At 44.7% G+C, this 18762-nt stretch overlaps 1 protein-coding gene across 2 annotated transcripts in view; it reads left to right on the forward strand.

The window, feature by feature from the left end:
- unc5cb (unc-5 netrin receptor Cb) overlaps positions 1-18762 on the forward strand; it is a 173241-nt gene that overhangs the window by 140089 nt on the left and 14390 nt on the right. Inside the window, exons 8-10 of one of the 2 annotated variants that reach the window (XM_014130002.3) lie at positions 1285-1344; positions 13303-13494; positions 15312-15671. In XM_014130002.3, the coding sequence (XP_013985477.1) occupies positions 1285-1344; positions 13303-13494; positions 15312-15671 (612 nt within the window). The remainder of the gene's footprint in view (positions 1-1284; positions 1345-13302; positions 13495-15311; positions 15672-18762) is intronic. The other variant, XM_014130008.3, reaches the window with a different exon arrangement.

An 18762-nucleotide genomic window follows, 5' to 3' on the forward strand; every position in this document is an offset into this window, starting at 1 on the left:
TGACCTAAGACAGGGAATTTGTACTAGGATTAAATGTCAGGAATTGTGAAAAACTGAGTTTAAATGTATTTGGCTAACGTGTATCTAAACTTCCGACTTCAACTGTCGCTAAGATACAGTACCTATGGGAATCAATCAATTATAAAGACTACTTTAGCCAGCCATGCCTGTTGTTGGGGACGCAGATGTAGAAACCAGTCATATTACTATTCAGGAAGCATCTGAATAAATGACTGAAAAATAGACAATGATTTCCAGTAGGAGCACCACCCTCTTTCGTCCACAGCTCAGCGATGTCACGTTGAAAGAATAGCCCCAATAGAAACTGGGCCTATAGCGTTGGTTTCCTTTAGTAAGCTCTAGCTAAATCAGGTTTTTACAGTGGCAACAGACTCACTCAGCATGAATATAACTAAGCAGGATGGGTCCGGAGGTCCCATCATTTAGGCCTGTTCTGACAGTCAACTCCCCCGGCTCTCTGTCTCGGTCTCCTCAGTCTGATTACATGTACACACTCGCCCCATCTATCACACTATAGATTTGACTGTCCATTGACTTGTCTACCTATCCCCCCTCTTCCTCTCCATCAGGAGCTCATTGTTTGTCTGTTTGTGTATGTCCCAGGTGACGGAGTGATGCGTGTGACTGTGTGTGTTCCTGGAAACGTGTCTGTGTGTGTTTAGTGTGTGTTCTCTGGGGTGTTTATTGTTTTTGTTGCGTTGTGTTTAGGCCTTTAAAGCACAGCAAGTGTCAACACAGTATGGATATGTGTGGTGTGTTCAGTCATTTCCATTTTGACCTTCCCTCATACAGCTCGACCATCCCTCTACCCCTCCACCTCTAATGTGGGAGGTGATTCCCCAGCCCAGCTGTGACAGATGCAGCGCTGTCGGTGCTATTGACCCTGCCATTCTCCTGCTGTCTATCAGCCTCAGCTAGCTGCTCCTCCCATCCTCCTCTCCATTCCTCCTCTCCTCCTCTCCCCACAGCCATTCGCTAGTGCTGCTAAAGCACTAAACCCATGCCACTGATGGATAACACCACCTCCCCACAGGCCCTCCTCCTCTCTTCCTCTCCTCTCCTCCAACGCCCCTCATCCCTCTCTCCACGCACGGCCCATAGAGACTGAGAGAGGAGAGGGGAGCGTCCAAATCAAGAGAGATTGTTTCCCTGTGCCATCATTCCTCATGCCTTCTCTGTTGCATTGTTTGTTTTTCTGTTTCTTTTAAATTTGATTTTCATCCTCCCGTCCCACCTCCTCCCCCTCTCCCTCCTCTCCCCAAGGTTCCTTTTATCAGAAGTCCTCTGAATTCAACAAAGACAAGATTGATTTGGGATATCCATGTGAGTTATTGTTTTTATTTATGTATTCATTCCTTTTTAGTTCTTTTTTTTCACGAGACACACTTGAATGGCGAGGTATATGCATGAGGTCTTTACAGTATCTGCATAACAAGCATCTAACAACCAGGCATTTGCAAACGTTGCTCCACTTTCTTATTCACAATGATGTTTTTACATAGTTATTTGGTCAGATGACAGCGCATAAAGACCTTATATATACCCTGCCAAATAAAGTGTCAACCTTATTTCCCATTGTCCTCCATAATCACTGCCCTGTACCCTGCCATGCCTCACACTCCTTCTTTCACTCCCCCTAGCCTCCTGTGGTAGCTCCCTCTCTCTACCTCTCTGTCTCTCTGCTCTCTCTCGTATCGCATACCGTGGCTGCCTGACTATCTGTTTTCGCCCTGACTGGCCCTCTTACCCTTGGCTGGTAGTGCCCTTCTACCATGTTGGTGCTCATTGTCTCTACGCTGCCAGCCTGCCACTGTCTTACCCCAGTCCACAGGGATTTGGTATTTGGTATTTTATTAGGATCCACATTAGCTGTTACGATAGCAGCACCTACTCTTCCTGGGGTCCCCACAAAACATGAAACATGAAATAATACTGAATATTAATAGACAAGACAAGAACAGTTCAAGGACAGAATTACATAAATGTAAAACGTCACACATAGCCTACATATCAGTATATACACACAATATCTAGGTCAAATAGGGGAGAGGCGTTGTGTTTGCTGATCACTTTAGTAATCTTTGATGGAAGGGAGTTCCATGCAATCATGGCTCTATACAATACTGTACATTTTTTGAATTTGTTCTGGATTTGGGGACTGTGAAAAGACCCTTGGTGGCATGTCTGGTGGGGTAAGTATGTGTGTCAGTGCCACATCTTTATAACCATTGAATCAACCATGACAGTTTACAATTCAAGGTAACACAAAGTAATGTAGCCTCCTCAACTTGATCAACAGCCACATTATTCATCATCAGATTCAGCTGTCTAGAACTTTGTGAATGATTTGTAACAAATACAATGCTCTTAGTTTTAGAGATTTTCAGGACTAGTTTATTACTAGCGAGCCATTCTAAAACTGACAGAAACTCTGTTTAGAGCTGCATTGATTTCACTAAATACACACACAGGCTTTGTTTAATGCCAGTGGCAGATCATTGGTAAAAAATAGAAAAGAGTAAAGGATCAAGAAAGCTGCCCTGCGGTGCACCACACTTTACATGTTTAACATTCCATTAAAGAAAACCTAAGTTCTATTAGATAGATGGCTCTGAATCCACAATATGGCAGAGGTTGAAAAACCATAACATCAATTTTTTCAACAATAGGTTATGTATATCAATAATATCAAAGGCTGCACTGAAATCTAACAATACAGCTCTCACAATCTTCTTATTATCAATTTCTTTCAACCAATCATCTGTCATTTGTGTCAGTGCAGTACATGTTGAGTGCCCCTCGCTATAAGTATGCTGAAAGTCTTTTGTTAATTTGTTTACATAGAAATAGCATTTTACCTGGTCAAATTCTTTCCAAAAGTTTGCTAAGAGTCAGCTGCAAGCTGATTGGTCGGCTGTTAGAACCAGTAAAGGGTGCTTTCCAATTCTTGGGTAGCGGAATTACTTTGACTTCCCTCCATGTCTGAGGACAAACATTTTTCTATCTAAGTTTTCAATACAAGTTGGTTTCTAATTATTGATTCACAACAATAATTTTTCCGCCTCACCCGCACTAAATCTAAATTACAATGCTTTCCCTTCATTGTTAGGTATTTTTTGCATGAATATGATGGCTCACATTTGTTGTTGTCATTTCATGCCTAAGTTTTCCTACTTTGCCAATGAAATAGTCATTAAAGTAATTGGCATTAAAATCAAAAGATTTTGGGATAAACGAGCCATCTGATTCAATGAAAGATGGAGTTGAATTAGTTGAATTAGAAGGGTTACTTTATCCTATCCCAGGTATTCCTTAAAGAGGTGGGGTTTCAGGTGTCTCCGGAAGGTGGTGATTGACTCCGCTGTCCTGGCGTCGTGAGGGAGCTTGTTCCACCATTGGGGTGCCAGAGCAGTGAACAGTTTTGACTGGGCTGAGCAGGAACTGTGCTTCCACAGAGGTAGGGAGGCGAGCAGGCCAGAGGTGGATGAACGCAGTGCCCTTCTTTGGGTGTAGGGACTGATCAGAGCCTGAAGGTACGGAGGTGCCGTTCCCCTCACAGCTCCGTAGGCAAGCACCATGGTCTTGTAGCAGATGCGAGCTTCAACTGGAAGCCAGTGGAGTGTGCGGAGAAGCGGGGTGACGTGAGAGAACTTGGGAAGGTTGAACACCAGACGGGCTGTGGCGTTCTGGATGAGTTGTAGGGGTTTAATGGCACAGGCAGGGAGTCCCGCCAACAGCGAGTTGCAGTAATCCAGACGGGAGATGACAAGTGCCTGGATTAGGACCTGCGCCGCTTCCTGTGTAAGGCAGGGTCGTACTCTGCGAATGTTGTAGAGCATGAACCTACAGGATCGGGTCACCGCCTTGATGTTAGCGGAGAACGACAGGGTGTTGTCCAGGGTCACGCCAAGGATCTTAGCACTCTGGGAGGAGGACACAATGGAGTTGTCAACTGTGATGGCGAGATCATGGAACGGGCAGTCCTTCCCCGGGAGGAAGAGCAGCGCCGTCTTGCCGAGGTTCAGCTTGAGGTGGTGATCAGTCATCCACACTGATATGTCTGCCAGACATGCAGAGATGCGATTCACCACCTGGTTATCAGAAGGGGGAAAGGAGAAGATGAATTGTGTGTCGTCTGCGTAGCAATGATAGGAGAGACCATGTGAGGATATGACAGAGCCAAGTGACTTGGTGTATAGCGAGAATAGGAGAGGGCCTAGAACTGAGCCCTGGGGGACACCAGTGGTGAGAACACGTGGTGCGGAGACGGATTCTCACCACGCCACCTGGTAGGAGCAATCCAAGAGTGAGCCGCGCCGGAGATGCCCAACTCAGAGAGGGTGGAGAGGAGGATCTGATGGTTCACAGTATCAAAGGCAGCAGATAGGTCTAGAAGAATGAGAGCAGAGGAGAGAGAGTTAGCTTTAGCAGTGCGGAGAGCCTCCGTGACACAGAGATGAGCAGTCTCAGTTGAATGACCAGTCTTGAAACCTGACTGATTTGGATCAAGAAGGTCATTCTGAGAGAGATAGCAAGAGAGCTGGCCAAGGACGGCACGCTCAAGAGTTTTGGAGAGAAAAGAAAGAAGGGATACTGGTCTGTAGTTGTTGACATCAGAGGGATCGAGTGTAGGTTTTTTGAGAAGGGGTGCAACTCTCGCTGTCTTGAAGACGGAAGGGACGTAGCCAGCGGTCAAGGATGAGTTGATGAGCGAGGTGAGGTAGGGGAGAAGGTCTCCGGAAATGGTCTGGAGAAGAGAGGAGGGGATAGGGTCAAGCGGGCCGGTTGTTGGGCGGCCGGCCGTCACAAGTCGCAAGATTTCATCTGGAGAGAGAGGGGAGAAAGAGGTCAAAGCATAGGGTAGGGCAATGTGAGCAGGACCAGCGGTGTCGTTTGACTTAATAAACGAGGATCGAAAGGCGTCAACCTTCTTTTCAAAATGGTTGACAAAGTAATCCACAGAGATGGAGGAGGGGGGAGGGGGAGGAGGATTCAGGAGGGAGGAGAAGGTGGCAAAGAGCTTCCTAGGGTTAGAGGCAGATGCTTGGGATTTAGAGTGGTAGAAAGTGGCTTTAGCAGCAGAAACAGAGGAAGAAAATGTAGAGAGGAGGGAGTGAAAATATGCCAGGTCCGCAGGGAGGCTAGTTTTCCTCCATTTCCGCTCGGCTGCCCGGAGCCCTGTTCTGTGAGCTCGCAATGAGTCGTCAAGCCACGGAGCAGGAGGGGAGGACCGAGCCGGCCGGGAGGATAGGGGACATAGAGAGTCAAAGGATGCAGAAAGGGAGGAGAGGAGGGTTGAGGAAGCAGAATCAGGAGATTGGTTGGAGAAGGATTGAGCAGAGGGAAGAGATCATAGGATGGAAGAGGAGAGAGTAGCAGGAGAGAGCGAAGGTTGCGACGGCGCAATACCATCTGAGTAGGGGCAGAGTGAGTAGTGTTGGAGGAGAGCGAGAGGGAAAAGGATACAAGGTAGTGGTCGGAGACTTGGAGGGGAGTTGCAGTGAGATTAGTAGAAGAACAGCATCTAGTAAAGCGTATTGCCTGCCTTGTGAGTAGGGGGGGACGGTGAGAGGGTGAGGTCAAAAGAGGAGAGGAGTGGAAAGAAGGAGGCAGAGAGAAATGAGTCAAAGGTAGACGTAGGGAGGTTAAAGTCACCCAGAACTGTGAGGGGTGAGCCATCCTCAGGAAAGGAACTTATCAAGGCGTCAAGCTCATTGATGAACTCTCCAAGGGAACCTGGAGGGCGATAAATGATAAGGATGTTAAGCTTGAATGGACTAGTGACTGTGACAGCATGGAATTCAAATGAGGAGATGAGACAGATGGGTCAGGGGAGAAAGAGAGAATGTCCTCTTGGGAGAGATGAGGATTTCAGTGCCACCACCCCGCTGACCAGATGCTCTCGGGTATGCGAGAACACGTGGTCAGACGAGGAGAGAGCAGTAGGAGTAGCAGTGTTTTCTGTGGTAATCCATGTTTCCGTCAGCGCCAAGAAGTCAAGGGACTGGAGGGTAGCATAGGCTGAGATGAACTCTGCCTTGTTGGCCGCAGACCGGCAGTTCCAGAGGCTGCCGGAGACCTGGAACTCCACGTGGGTCGTGCGCGCTGGGACCACCACGTTAGAGTGGCAGCGGCCACGCGGTGTGAGGCGTTTGTGTGGCCTGTGCAGAGAGGAGAGAACAGGGATAGACAGACACATAGTTGACAGGCTACAGGAGAGGCTATGCTAATGCAAAGGAGATTGGAATGAAAATGAACTAAACAACTGGGGAAGCGAGAGCGCAGGGCCTCCCTCACTAACCATTCACTGAAACACTCATATAACTTTTCCAACTTCCACTTTAGAAATATAATTGATGTAAACTACAGTGGTTCAATGTTTCCAGGAATAGGCTCAAACTTAGTTTATTCAGCTAGATAACTTGGTACAGTATTCTTCCGTGAAACCCACCCAGTGCACCGTGTTCTATGACGCCGTAGCTAACTAGCATGCTAGCATCCAATAACACACGGTTAGCACCAATACACAATGTTAGCACCAATACTTGGTTACAACAAACTACCAATGGATCATACGTGTTCGTGTCTAGTTCCTTTCATAATGCAGAAGTGATTAAACATTGACTAGCTAACACAAAGTCAGTCCTGCTAGCTACACAAGTGGACTACACGTCTCGAAAGTTCAGAAAGTTAAGCTTACGTTGCAAAAATCTTATTGACTAAAAATGATACAGTACTGCTAGCTGCTAGAGTTGGCTAGCTAGCAATGGCTGCGTTTACCTTTAGCTTACCTTTATCTTTGATACAAAGACAACTATGTAGCTAGCTAACATTACACTATTCAAAGTAAGTACAAAAGCTTTGTATGATCTCTTATACACTATTTTAGGCCCAGCCTTTGGAACTTTGCCTTCTAGATATGGACACTATATTATGGTCAGCACATCCAATGTGTATGGATACAGCTTCAGAGCAGAGCTCTACAGCATTGGTGAAAATGTGATCAATACACGTGGATGATATAGTTCCTGTACTGTTTGCATATACCCTGGTAGGTTGATTAATAACCTGAACTAGATTACAGACACTGGTTATAATGAGTAGCTTCCTCTTGAGTGGACAGTTTCATGAAAAATACAACTCTCTGTTAAAATCACACAAATTATCAAGAATTGCACACATATCCAGATAATGAATGTTAGCAGTTGGTGGCCTATAGCATCACCCCAAAATAATAGGCTTTAGATGAGGCAGGTGAACCTGCAACCACAACACTTCAACAGCATTAGACATGAGATCCTATCCAAACTTTACAGGAATAGGGCTCTGAATATATGCAGCAACACCTCCTCCATAGGCATTTCTGTCTCTTCTATAGATGTTATATCCTTGTATTGCTACTGCTGTATAATCAAAGGAATTCTCTAAGTGAGTCTCAAAGATGGACAATATATGAAAGTTATCTGATCTTAGCAAGTTATTGATTTCATGAATCTTATTTCTAAGGCTACATACACCGAGTGAAAACGTTCATAATATTCAGTTGCATCCCTTTTGCCCTCAGAACAGCCATAATTCACATGGGCTCTACAAGGTGTCGAAGGCGTTCCACAGGGATGCTGGCCATGTTGACTCCAATGCTTCCCATAGTTGTGTCAAGTTGGCTTGATGTCCTTTGGGTGGTGGACCATTCTTGATACACATGGGAAACTGTTGAGTGTGAAAAACCCAGCAACGTTGCAGTTCTTGACACACTCAAACTGGTGTGCCTGGCACCTTCTACCATACCCCGTTCAAAGGCACTTAAATCTTTTGTATTGCCCATTCACCCTCTGAATGGCATACATACAAAGTCCATGTCTCAATTGTCTCAAGGCTTAGAAATCCTTCTTTAACCTGTTTCCTTCCCTTCATCTACACTGACTGAAGTGGATTTAACAAGTGACATCACAAAAGAATCATAGCTTTCACCTGGATTCACCAGGTCAGTCTACAGTGCATTCGGAAAAAAATCTGACCCCTTGACTTTTTCCACATTTTGTTATGTTACAGCCTTATTCTAAAAAGGATGAAAAAATCTAATCTACACACATTAATAAAAAAGCCAAAACAGGTTTTTAGAAATGTTTGCAAATGTATCAATAATAAACTGAAATATCACATTTACGTAAGTATTCAGAACCTTTACTCAGTACTTTGTTGAAGCACCTTTGGCAGTGATTACAACATTGAGTCTTCTTGGGTAGGATGCTACAAGCTTGGCACACCTGTATTTGGGGAGTTTCTCCCATACTTATTTGCAGATCCTCTCAAGCTCTGTCAGGTTGGATGTCCAGGCTCTGGCTGGGCCACTCAAGGACATTCAGAGAGTTGTCCTGAAGCCACTCCTGCCTTGTCTTGGCTGTGTGCTCAGGGTCATTGTCCTGCTGGAAGGTGAATCTTCACCCCAGTCTGAGGTCCTAAGTGTTCTGAAGCAGGTTTCCATCAAGGATCTCTCTGTACTTTGATCCGTTCATCTTTCCCTCAATCCTGACTAGTCTCCCAGTCCCTGCCGCTGAAACACATCTCCACAGCATGATGCTGCCACCACCATGCTTCACAGCAGGGATGGTGCCAGGTTTCCTTCAGACGTGACACTTGGCATTCAGGCCAAAGAGTTCAATCTTCGTTTCATCAGACCATAGAATCTTGTTTCTCATGCTCTGGGTGTCCTTTAGGTGCCTTTTGGCAAACTCCAAGCAGGCTGTCATCCAAGCAGGCTTCCATTTGAGAATGATGGAGGCCATTGTGTTCTTGGAGACCTTCAATGCTGCAGAAATGTTTTGGTACCCTTCCCCAGATCTGTGCCTTGACACAATCCTGTCTTGGAGCTCCACAGACAATTCCTTCGACTTCATTGCTCGGTTTCTGCTCTGACATGCACTGTCAACTGTGGGATCATATATAGATGGGTGTGTAATCTTTCTAAATCATGTCCAATCAATTGAATTCACCACAGGTGGACTCCAATCAAGATGTAGACACATCTCAAGGATGATCAATGGAAACAGGATGCACCTGAGCTCAATTTCGAGTCTCTTAGCAAATGGTCTGAATACTTATGTAAATAATGTATTTCTCTTTTTTATTTTGAATACATTTGCAAACATTTCTTAAAACCTGTTTTTACTTTGTCATTATGGTGTATTGTGTGTAGATTGATGAGGGAAAACAAATATTTAATCAGTTTTAGAATAAGGCTGTAACGGAACAAAATGTGGAAAAAGTCAAGAGGTCTGAATACTTTTCCAAATGCCCTGAATGTCATGGAAAGAGTTAGGAAAGAGTGTTCCTCCCTTTGGGAGGGAGGGGGGACAATGAGCCTGTTGTAGTGGATGTAAGCAATGTCCCCACGCTCTCTGGCAGCTTTCATCGCTGGGATAAGTTATTTCCGCCTCTGGTGTAAATCTTTCGAGTAGTCCTCATTAAGGAAGATGTTGGTTCCTCTCAAGTTCTTGACTCTCTCCAGAACAGCCATCTTGTTCTTAAACCTTAGGAACTTGACCACTATTAGCCTGGGTCTGTCACCTGGGTTGGTTGCAGGTTTTCCAGACCTGTGGGCGCGCTCCACCTCAATCTTCCTCTGATCTGCAGCTTTTCAGTGAACATTTTTCTGACTTTCTCCTCACACTCCGTCCAGGTCTCATGTGAAGACTCTGGTATGCCATCCACAACGATGTTATTCCTCCTGGATTGTCTCTCTCTGTTTTCCCAGTCATCTGTAATAATGATTCACAGACAGTGTTGATGTTGTCTTGCCTGGATGTACAGGTTGTTGTCATCTGGCTATAAGTCTCTTTTAGGACATCTCTATGGGAGAACTGCAAACTGTTCTTAAGATTCTAGACCTCTATGGTCAGGTGGTCAATTTTTTTAAATTAGTTGAGTCCATCCAAGACTGAGACACAGAGTCTGCCAGAAATATTACACCTCTATGTCTGCTCTCGCTCTCTCTTTTACCTCTTTCTCGGGCTCCGCCTCTACGTAGAAAAGGAAGTGTTTGATTTTTCTCCTTTTCCGACAGTTGCTTGTGTTCAAAGAGATGTATTAATCTAAGTGATACATTTTAATGCTCACACTTAGCAGGTTGCTGCCTTTATCATCAAAGCACGGATAGGAGATTCTTCGAAGGTGGATATATGTTAAATAACTGCAGGGGAGCTTGGCAAAGGGAGCACAGTGAAATTACATTTTCAGAGTTTCATCATTTGATTCTGGCTGTTTTGTTCTCTCCTCTGCTGTGTGTCAGAGTGGGGATTAGTGGCCTAACATATGTATCTATGGAGAATCTGCTGTCTTTAATGTGATGTCTATGTTCAGATAAGGGATATACTGAGGGCTGCATAGGGTGAGCTGATTGGGGTTGAAAGAAGTGAAGGTCTTAAAATGCCCGCGTACTGGAATCACCACACGGCATCTGCCATATTCATGCATTCATAAACCTTCAACCAAAGTAACATCATCTGTTATTGAATTGTGGCGTTTTAATCCTAGTGTTCGCATGGCGCTGTGCACTTATGGCAAATACATAACCTTCCTAACCCAAGATGTAATTTGTGAAATGGCCACTAAAAGCTTAAGTGTTTCCCTTTAAAAAGCGAGCCATTGTCAATTTATCTTCCTGTCTGATGTTTCAAGTTTTAATGTCACGTGCACACGTGCCAGCTCTAAACCCAACAATTCAGTAATTGTATTCAATATCGATGTAGTACTAAACATAACATAAGGTAGAACAAAAACACACGAGAAATAAAAATAAGAAATAAGAAGAACATGATAAAGTAAGTTAGCATACTACATACAGGGTCAGTTCCAATACCATATTTACAATGTGCAGGGATACTGGAGTGATAGAGGTACAGTAGATATGCATAGGGATAAGGTGACTAGGCATCAGGATATTTGATAAACAGAGTAGCAGCAGTGTATTATGATGATTGTATGTGAGCGTGTGTGTGTAGAATCAGTATAAATGTGTGTGCATGTTATGTGTGTGTGAGCAAATGAAGTGTGTGTGTGTGTGGTGTGTGTGTGTGTGTGTGTGTGTGTGTGTGTGTGTGTGTGTGTGTGTGTGTGTGTGTGTGTGTGTGTGTGTGTGTGTGTGTGAGAGTTGGAGTGTCAGTGTGCGTGAGTGTGTAGGGTCCTGTGAGTGTGCATAGAGACAGTGCAAAAACACAAATAATGTCAGGGTCATGGCTGGGTCAACTCAGATGATGTCGGGGTCAAAAGGCTGCTCTTCTCTGGGGCAGGGCTGCGTTCAGGATATTAATGTGTTGGCACACCATCATTACACTGTGTGTGTGAAGGGCAGTGGGCAGCACTGCTTTGATCCTGGACGCTGATTAGGGCCTTTAAACACTGTCTGAACGAACGCCCAACCAGCTGAGGAGGACTATACTCAAACAGACAGAAAGACTGAACTCGACAGCAGCACTGCACTATGATACTGTAGACAACACTGACATCCTATATGCTACGACAGAACGGCACAGCGCACGTAATGGGAGAAAAAGCCTACAGCGCATATTTCCATTTACCATACTTTTCCGTTCTCCCAGAACATTTCTTCTGCTGCCTAAGTACTCCCTCTTGCCCCTTCTTCCTCCCACCCCTGCATGTGAAAATAGAGGACTCAGATTGAGTGCCATCTGCATCACTTAAAGACATCAGGCTAATATACGCAAATGGTCCAACGTTCATACCGGTTTGTGATTTATGGCTGTGGGGGCTGGAGCTGTGGATAATACTGCCATCTACTGGTACAACATTGATCAACACCATTTGGAATCCATTTTCCAGTCATACAGTATTAAGCCATCAAATGGGTCTTTGATCTGAGCCTTTGTACCATGATGTTCTCTTTTGATAACTGATCATTTATGGACTCCCATCTATTAGTGTTGATTTGTCCCTCACGACATCTCACCATACACGGCTTGAAATCCTTTGTTCTTGTTCGGTTTTCACTCAATCTCTCTCCTCTCTCTGCTCTGTCTGTCTTTCTGTCTCTCTTCCTCTCTCTCGCCTCTCTCTTACTGTTGTTCCTCCCCTCTGTCCTTTCGCTCCCTCTTTCTCCCTCTCTCTCCCCCTCCTCTAAGTTTCTCTGTCTTTCTCCCTCTCTGTCTCTCTCTCACACTCCCCCGCACACACACACACTTTTCCAGTGGAATTTAGACACCTGTAAAGAAGGCTCTATTTTTCACATGTCAGTTTTTTTGACAGTGAAGGATATTCTTTACAATTACCAACATCACAAAAGGCTTTGACACTGTTTCCAAGGCCATCCATCTTCTACTGTCCCACTATAATGATGGCTTGCCATTACAGTCTGGGTTCCACACACAGCCATTAGAATGAACAGAACCAAACCTCTGCTCTTAAAATCACCCATTCCCCAGCTGGAAGAAAAGCTCTGGGAGGGAGAGATGAAAGGAGAAATATATTTCTAGATCTTATCAGAGAAATGAGAGAACAAAGTCGTAGAAATAGAGGAATGTTAGTGTATGTACTCCATCACAGATCCCTGTAATTAACAGCTGACCGACATATCTTTTTGAAGCAGGCTTTTGATCTGCTTGTTAGAACCTATGCTTCACAGATGTGTCATTGATCTATGCTATTACTGTACTGTAGTAACTGTGTTATTCAGAGCTAATGGTAATGCATACCATGGTACGGAGAATGCTTTCATGCATGTCATACAATATCCCACCCCTCTATAGTCTCTCTCTAGCTCTCTCTTTCCCTTTCTTTCTCTCTCTCTCTCTCTCTCTCTCTCTCTCTTTCTCTCTCTCTCTTTCTCTCTCTCTCTCCTCTCTCTCTCTCTCTCTCTCTCTCTCTCTCTCTCTCTCTCTCTCTCTGTAATGTTGTCTATCTAATCTGCCCTTCATTTCAACTCTAAACTCCTGGCACATTAAACTGTCATTATCAGGACATTGGACCAGTACGGGTTTGACATTTCACTATGTCCTTGAACATTCCATGCGCAGTGCATATGTTCCAACAACACCTACACGTCTTTTTATAGACGGGCATGTGATGCAAAGGTGGAATTGTATATAGTGGACCAGAATTAATTCATAGTAGGTTGATGAGTGACTGATATTGTGGTACCGATACTGTCTTTATTAGAAGACTGATAATACAACTGCTTATCACGTGACTAATGGAGTTAAAATGTGCCCTATGAGGTGATTTAAAGAGACTCTCTCTCTCTCTCTCACGCCTTCTCTCACCCCCCAGCTGCCCCCAGTACAGACGACGTCGCACTGTACGTTGGCGTCGTCATCGCTGTGATCATGTGTCTGGTCATCTCCGTCATCGTGGCGCTGTTCGTCTACAGGAAGAACCACCGCGACTTTGACTCTGACATCATAGACACCTCGGCCCTCAACGGGGGCTTCCAGCCCGTCAGCATCAAGACGGCCCGAACAGGTGGGAGTCAGGAGGAGGGGTGTGTGTGTGTGTGTGTGTGTGTGTGTGTGTGTGTGTGTGTGTGTGTGTGTGTGTGTGTGTGTGTGTGTGTGTGTGTTTGTGTATTTTCGTTATCAGAATAACAGGTGATAAATGAGTGTCGCACAACCTCCCTAGCTGTGTGATGTGTTAATGATGAGGTCTCTACCAGGAAGTTGACTTCTCTGCCCATATCATTAACCTGCTGAGACAGACAGACCTAATTGGCTCAGACACGCTGAAAGCGGATGTGTGTCAGAGATAATGATCTGAATGCAGATGTGGTGTTTGACTGCAGATGAGATGAGGTGGGAGCAGAGAAAGGTTACCCAGGATGTTTGTGTGGGCGAAGTGATGAGACTGGCTCTATTAGAATGCCGGTCACTAGGAAGTAGGTAGGGAGGGCAATCTAGCAGCTATCATTAAGGCTTAATTACGTCTCTCTGTGTGTGGTGTATTCAACTGTAATTAGATTTGGTCAGGACAGGATTGACTGGGTTGAGGACAGAGGTTGGGGCTGGGGAAGTAGGGAGACGGAGGCATGTGGCTTGAACAGTTTGATATTTCGGTGGAGAGGGTGATGTTAGATTTAGGCTGGGATTATTAAGTCAGGCGATGGACAGAGAGAGAGATAAAAAGAGATGCCAGTTCCAAGGACCCCTCCAGCTTACATCAACCAACTCGGGTTGCTATGGCAGCCTGCACCTGGCTGTTAGAGAGAAATAGAGACAAAGAGAGACATTAGAACACACTACAGGTGCCTCATTTACCTCTCTGTGCCTTGTCGTCAGCCCTCAGGTAAACACGCCGCATGACGACGACACAATGTCGATTTTGATTTTGAGTCCAAATAGGCTCACTATTCAAATCCTACCGCTAGCTATTTACCATAGTGGTAAATACATATTTACATGATTTCAATTTCTCTTACACTGTGTAAGGTAGAGAGGATGAGGAGCAGTGTGAAGACACAGAATCTGTTACTGTAACAGTCCCCACCGGCCCACTCAACACCAACCATGAATATTCATGTGTGTACCTGTTAAGTAAACTGCTATATAATGATGCCATCTGTTCCTTATGACACACCGTGCTGCAGAGCTATAGTTAGGGCTGGAGCTCTGAGCAACAGGACTCTTCACACGGTTTATGTGTAGAGCTGTCAAGTAAACACATAACTCAACACAGTTTAGTAGAGTTTAAGCAGGAGAGAGCTGAAACCAGCCGTGTAACCCCACAAACAATGTAACCGAAAGCTAAAAATAAATGTTACCCAAAGCCTCTTAAAAGCCCAGTACCGTCAAAAATCTGTTTTTCCTGTTTCATATCATGTTGAACAACAGCTGATAAAACTAACACTGTAAAAGTGTGAAAACATTTGCTATTTCCTGTACAATCTACACAGGATCTTCTAATCAGCATGTTTGCATGGGCGAGAGTTTTGGCTTGACATCACCAGGCAGTAAATTGGTTAATAGACCAATAACAAAGAGAGTTCCAAACCTCTCTGCCAATAACAGAACATTTTCAGTTTTCCCCTCCCCACTCAGACCACTCCCAGACAGCCCAGCAAAAGTCTTGCTTGAGAAAGTGTTTTGATAAAAAGCAATTTTTTGTCAATGGAAATCCATTAAGGTCATTGTTACACATGAAAATATTTTATATTGATATAAAAACAGCTGCATTGGGCCTTTAACAGGTCAATACTGACTGGTCCTGATGGTGTGTTGGTCTGACTGCACCTCTCCTTACACCATAGTCTTACCACTGACATCACCGTTGTCCTCTCCTGTCCCCAGCTGACATTCTGACGGCACCCCCTGACCTGACCTCTGCGGCAGCCATGTACCGTGGACCTGTCTACGCCCTCCACGACGTGGCCGACAAGATCCCCATGACCAACTCCCCCCTCCTGGACCCCCTGCCCAACCTGAAGATCAAGGTCTACAACTCCTCTGGTCTGGTCACCCCCTCCGAGGACCTGTCTGACTTCTCCTCTAAGCTGTCCCCCAAGCTGCCCCACTGCCTGCTGGATGGGGACACCATGGGGAGGAGGACCCAAACCCAGACTCTGCTCCGTACCGGTACCAGGGACCCCTCCTGTACCGCCCTGGGCTCCTTCAACTCTCTAGGGGGGCACCTCATCGTCCCCAACTCAGGTATGGGTCTTTATGGGTCTGTCTGTGGAGGAGGAACATGGTACAGTCTCAAAGTGGGTTGGTGTATAGTATTTTTTATGTGTGTTTGAATAAAGTGACGAAAACAATGGTTTTCTTAATTTGGCACAGTCAGTGCTACATTAAAAAAATATATGTTTTATGCATGCAAGCAAAGCCCCTACACAACACAACACTAAACAATATATTAATTGGACTATAACAGTGACAAACTGTGCCCACAAACTGTTAGGGCCTACATAAAGTTGCCCCAACAGCAGTCCCAACACCTTACCACTGCTACACCAGGAGATCAGCGGAGCCTTGTCTGGCAGCGAAACAGTTCCTTCAGCCTCATTTACTCCCTTTTTAAAAAACATGGCTGTTATGGCTGACTTGCTTAAACAAATGTGGTTTCTACTGACAATTGAGATGTACAAACTATGGCATAAGGGGATGACGAGTGATAAGAAGCAATCCGTAATTTCGATTAAGACATTAATGAGCGAGCTAGGATGGATGTAGTCAATATAACTATTTGTTCAGCACTTTTGAAATGTACAAGGACAGAATTCAGAACACGGACCGTTTTTACAGTATACTCCCTGTACACTAAGTCAGAAACGAGGGATGAATAAAGGGGGCATATAAGCAGACAATGAAAGCTCTTTCAATAATTAAATCAATTTTTATTGGTCACATACACATGGTTAGCAGACGTTAATGCGAGTGTAGCGAAATGCTTGTGCTTCTAGTTCCGACAGTGCAGTAATATCTAACAAGTAATCTAACAATTCCCCAATAACTACCTAATACACACAAATCTAAAGGGGTGAATGAGAATATGTACATATAAGTATATCGATGAGCGAGCGGCATTGGCAAGGTGCAGTAGATGGTATAAAATACGGTGTATACATGTGATATGAGTAATGTAAGATATGTAAACATTATTAAAGTGGCATTATTTAAAGTGGCATTATTTAAAGTGACTAGTGATCCATTTATTAATAGGCTACATGTGCACCACCAAGTCAGAAGAGTAGGCGAAATTATTAGGGGATAAGGGACACAACATAAACTTAGTATTACTTTCTTAGCTACAGTATATTAGCATATTACATCATTTATACAGCGGCATACAATATATTTTTGGACCTTGTTGTGCTGTGCTCACTTGAACAGGAAGATGGCGCAGCGGTCCTTCGTTGGCAAATTTTTGTAATCAAAGTCTGGTATTCTCTGGATTTATGGCACTTTCAAAACAACTGGGAAGTTGGAAAAAAATAAGGTTGAATCATGACATTAGTGATCTTCAGGTCGGAGCTCTAGAAAGAGGCCCAAGTTCCCGACTTGGAATTCCGAGTTGGATGACCGTTCAAAATGTATTTTCCCAGTCGGAGCTCATTTTTTTCCAAGTTCCCAGTTCTCTTGAACTCTGAGATTTCCCAGTTCAGAGTTTCCAGTTGATTTGAAAGTGGCAGAAATCATGCTGGATTGACAGCTTGGCCAAAATTTAATGTTTATCCTTTTAAGCTTGGAAAAGATACCCTTAAAACCCAGACTTGGACCACACATCCACTCCACTGAATGGCAGGCTAGTGATTGCTTTGCAATGCTTGCAGTTAGCCACGGATTCATTCCAAACCGCTCATAGTTGAATTTGCGATTCCCAACTTGTTGTGTAATGTTTATGTCCAATGGCCGATGAGCATCTATAATTTCGCTTCATAATTTCTCTTCATTTGACAAGGACTGAAAAGGATTTGCCAGTAGATCATTGACTTGATTCATGATGATGACTGCTAGCTAAGATTTTGATGTTGATGTATGATGTTGACATGATCAGTCCAATCAAAGCTGCTGTAGATATAACGTGATTTGACGTCATTTTATGTGCTATTTCATAGTTTGATGCCTTCACTATTATTCTACAATGTAGAAAATAGTATAAATAAAGAAAAACCCTTGAATCAGTAGGTGTGTCCAAACTGCCCCACCTGCCCTGAATGACGGGTCGCCACTGAGCACAGTACAGGGTCATACATTTATCCAGATGGAATTGTGAAGGCAGACTATCTCTAACCTCTCAGAAGTCAATTGTTGTCAAACAGTGGGATTAAGTCAAACTAAGAAATCCTTTTCGACATGAATACAATTAACTTTAAACTGAATAAGTATTCCGGTAAGGCTGTTAAGTTATTTATAAGAAAACGTCCCTGCAGATCCAACTGGCCCTAGCCAAAAGCAATTACCAGACCACTTTGGACTTTGTCTAGACTAGATTGGAGATTTGGTGCTTTCATACACTCACAATGACATTGGTTTGAGGTGCTTTATCAGTTCTCCCCCGGTACAGTTCTAGAGCAGGCCTTAGTTAGTAGCTGACAAGGTCTCCTCGTGGTGACTGTTATTATGGGCTGCCTCCTTAAAGTGACTTAGCACAGTGTAATAACAGGATTAAGAGCCTCTGTGGGGGCTGGATTGACACAGAGATCATTCTCACATCATCCCCCCATTCCATGCCTTCCTTCCATCCCCCTTCCCACGCTACGCTCCATCCAAGGGAGCTCTAGCTTTCCATTATTTCATTATGAACAGGAGATGATGCTGTGATCCTGACACCGCTTCCCCTCTTATTCACCAGGGATCATCCTTATCCTCTACACATGGCCTGCAATGGGGACTAACGCCACACTGAAGCATGACTCTCTGGAGAGAGAGGGGGAGGGGGGAGCGAGAGGAGAGGAGAGGAGGAGGGGAGGGAGGGGGGAACGAGAGGAGAAGGGGAGGGAGAGAGAGAAAGAAGGGAAGGGGAGGGGAGGGAGAGAGAGAGGGAAAGAGAGATTTGACTCTGAAAGAGTGCTCAAAGCTCTCGGGCGGTCAATCAGAGCATGGGTTCCACACAGTGCGTGACAGGGTTGTAAGAGTAGCTGGGTGCCTGGCTGCTCAGAGCACAGAGCACAAGGTTGGTACAGTCCTGCTCTGTTTAGGCCTGTAATACTGCTTACATGATCTGTGGTGTTCCCACGTCGCACACATGTGGTTTGTTTTTAATGCACCACAGATGCATGATGACAGCTGGGAAAAACAG

The sequence above is a fragment of the Salmo salar genome, chromosome 01 (assembly GCF_965601325.2).
Source record: "Salmo salar chromosome 01, fSalSal1, whole genome shotgun sequence".
In the NCBI taxonomy this organism is placed as follows: domain Eukaryota; kingdom Metazoa; phylum Chordata; class Actinopteri; order Salmoniformes; family Salmonidae; genus Salmo; species Salmo salar.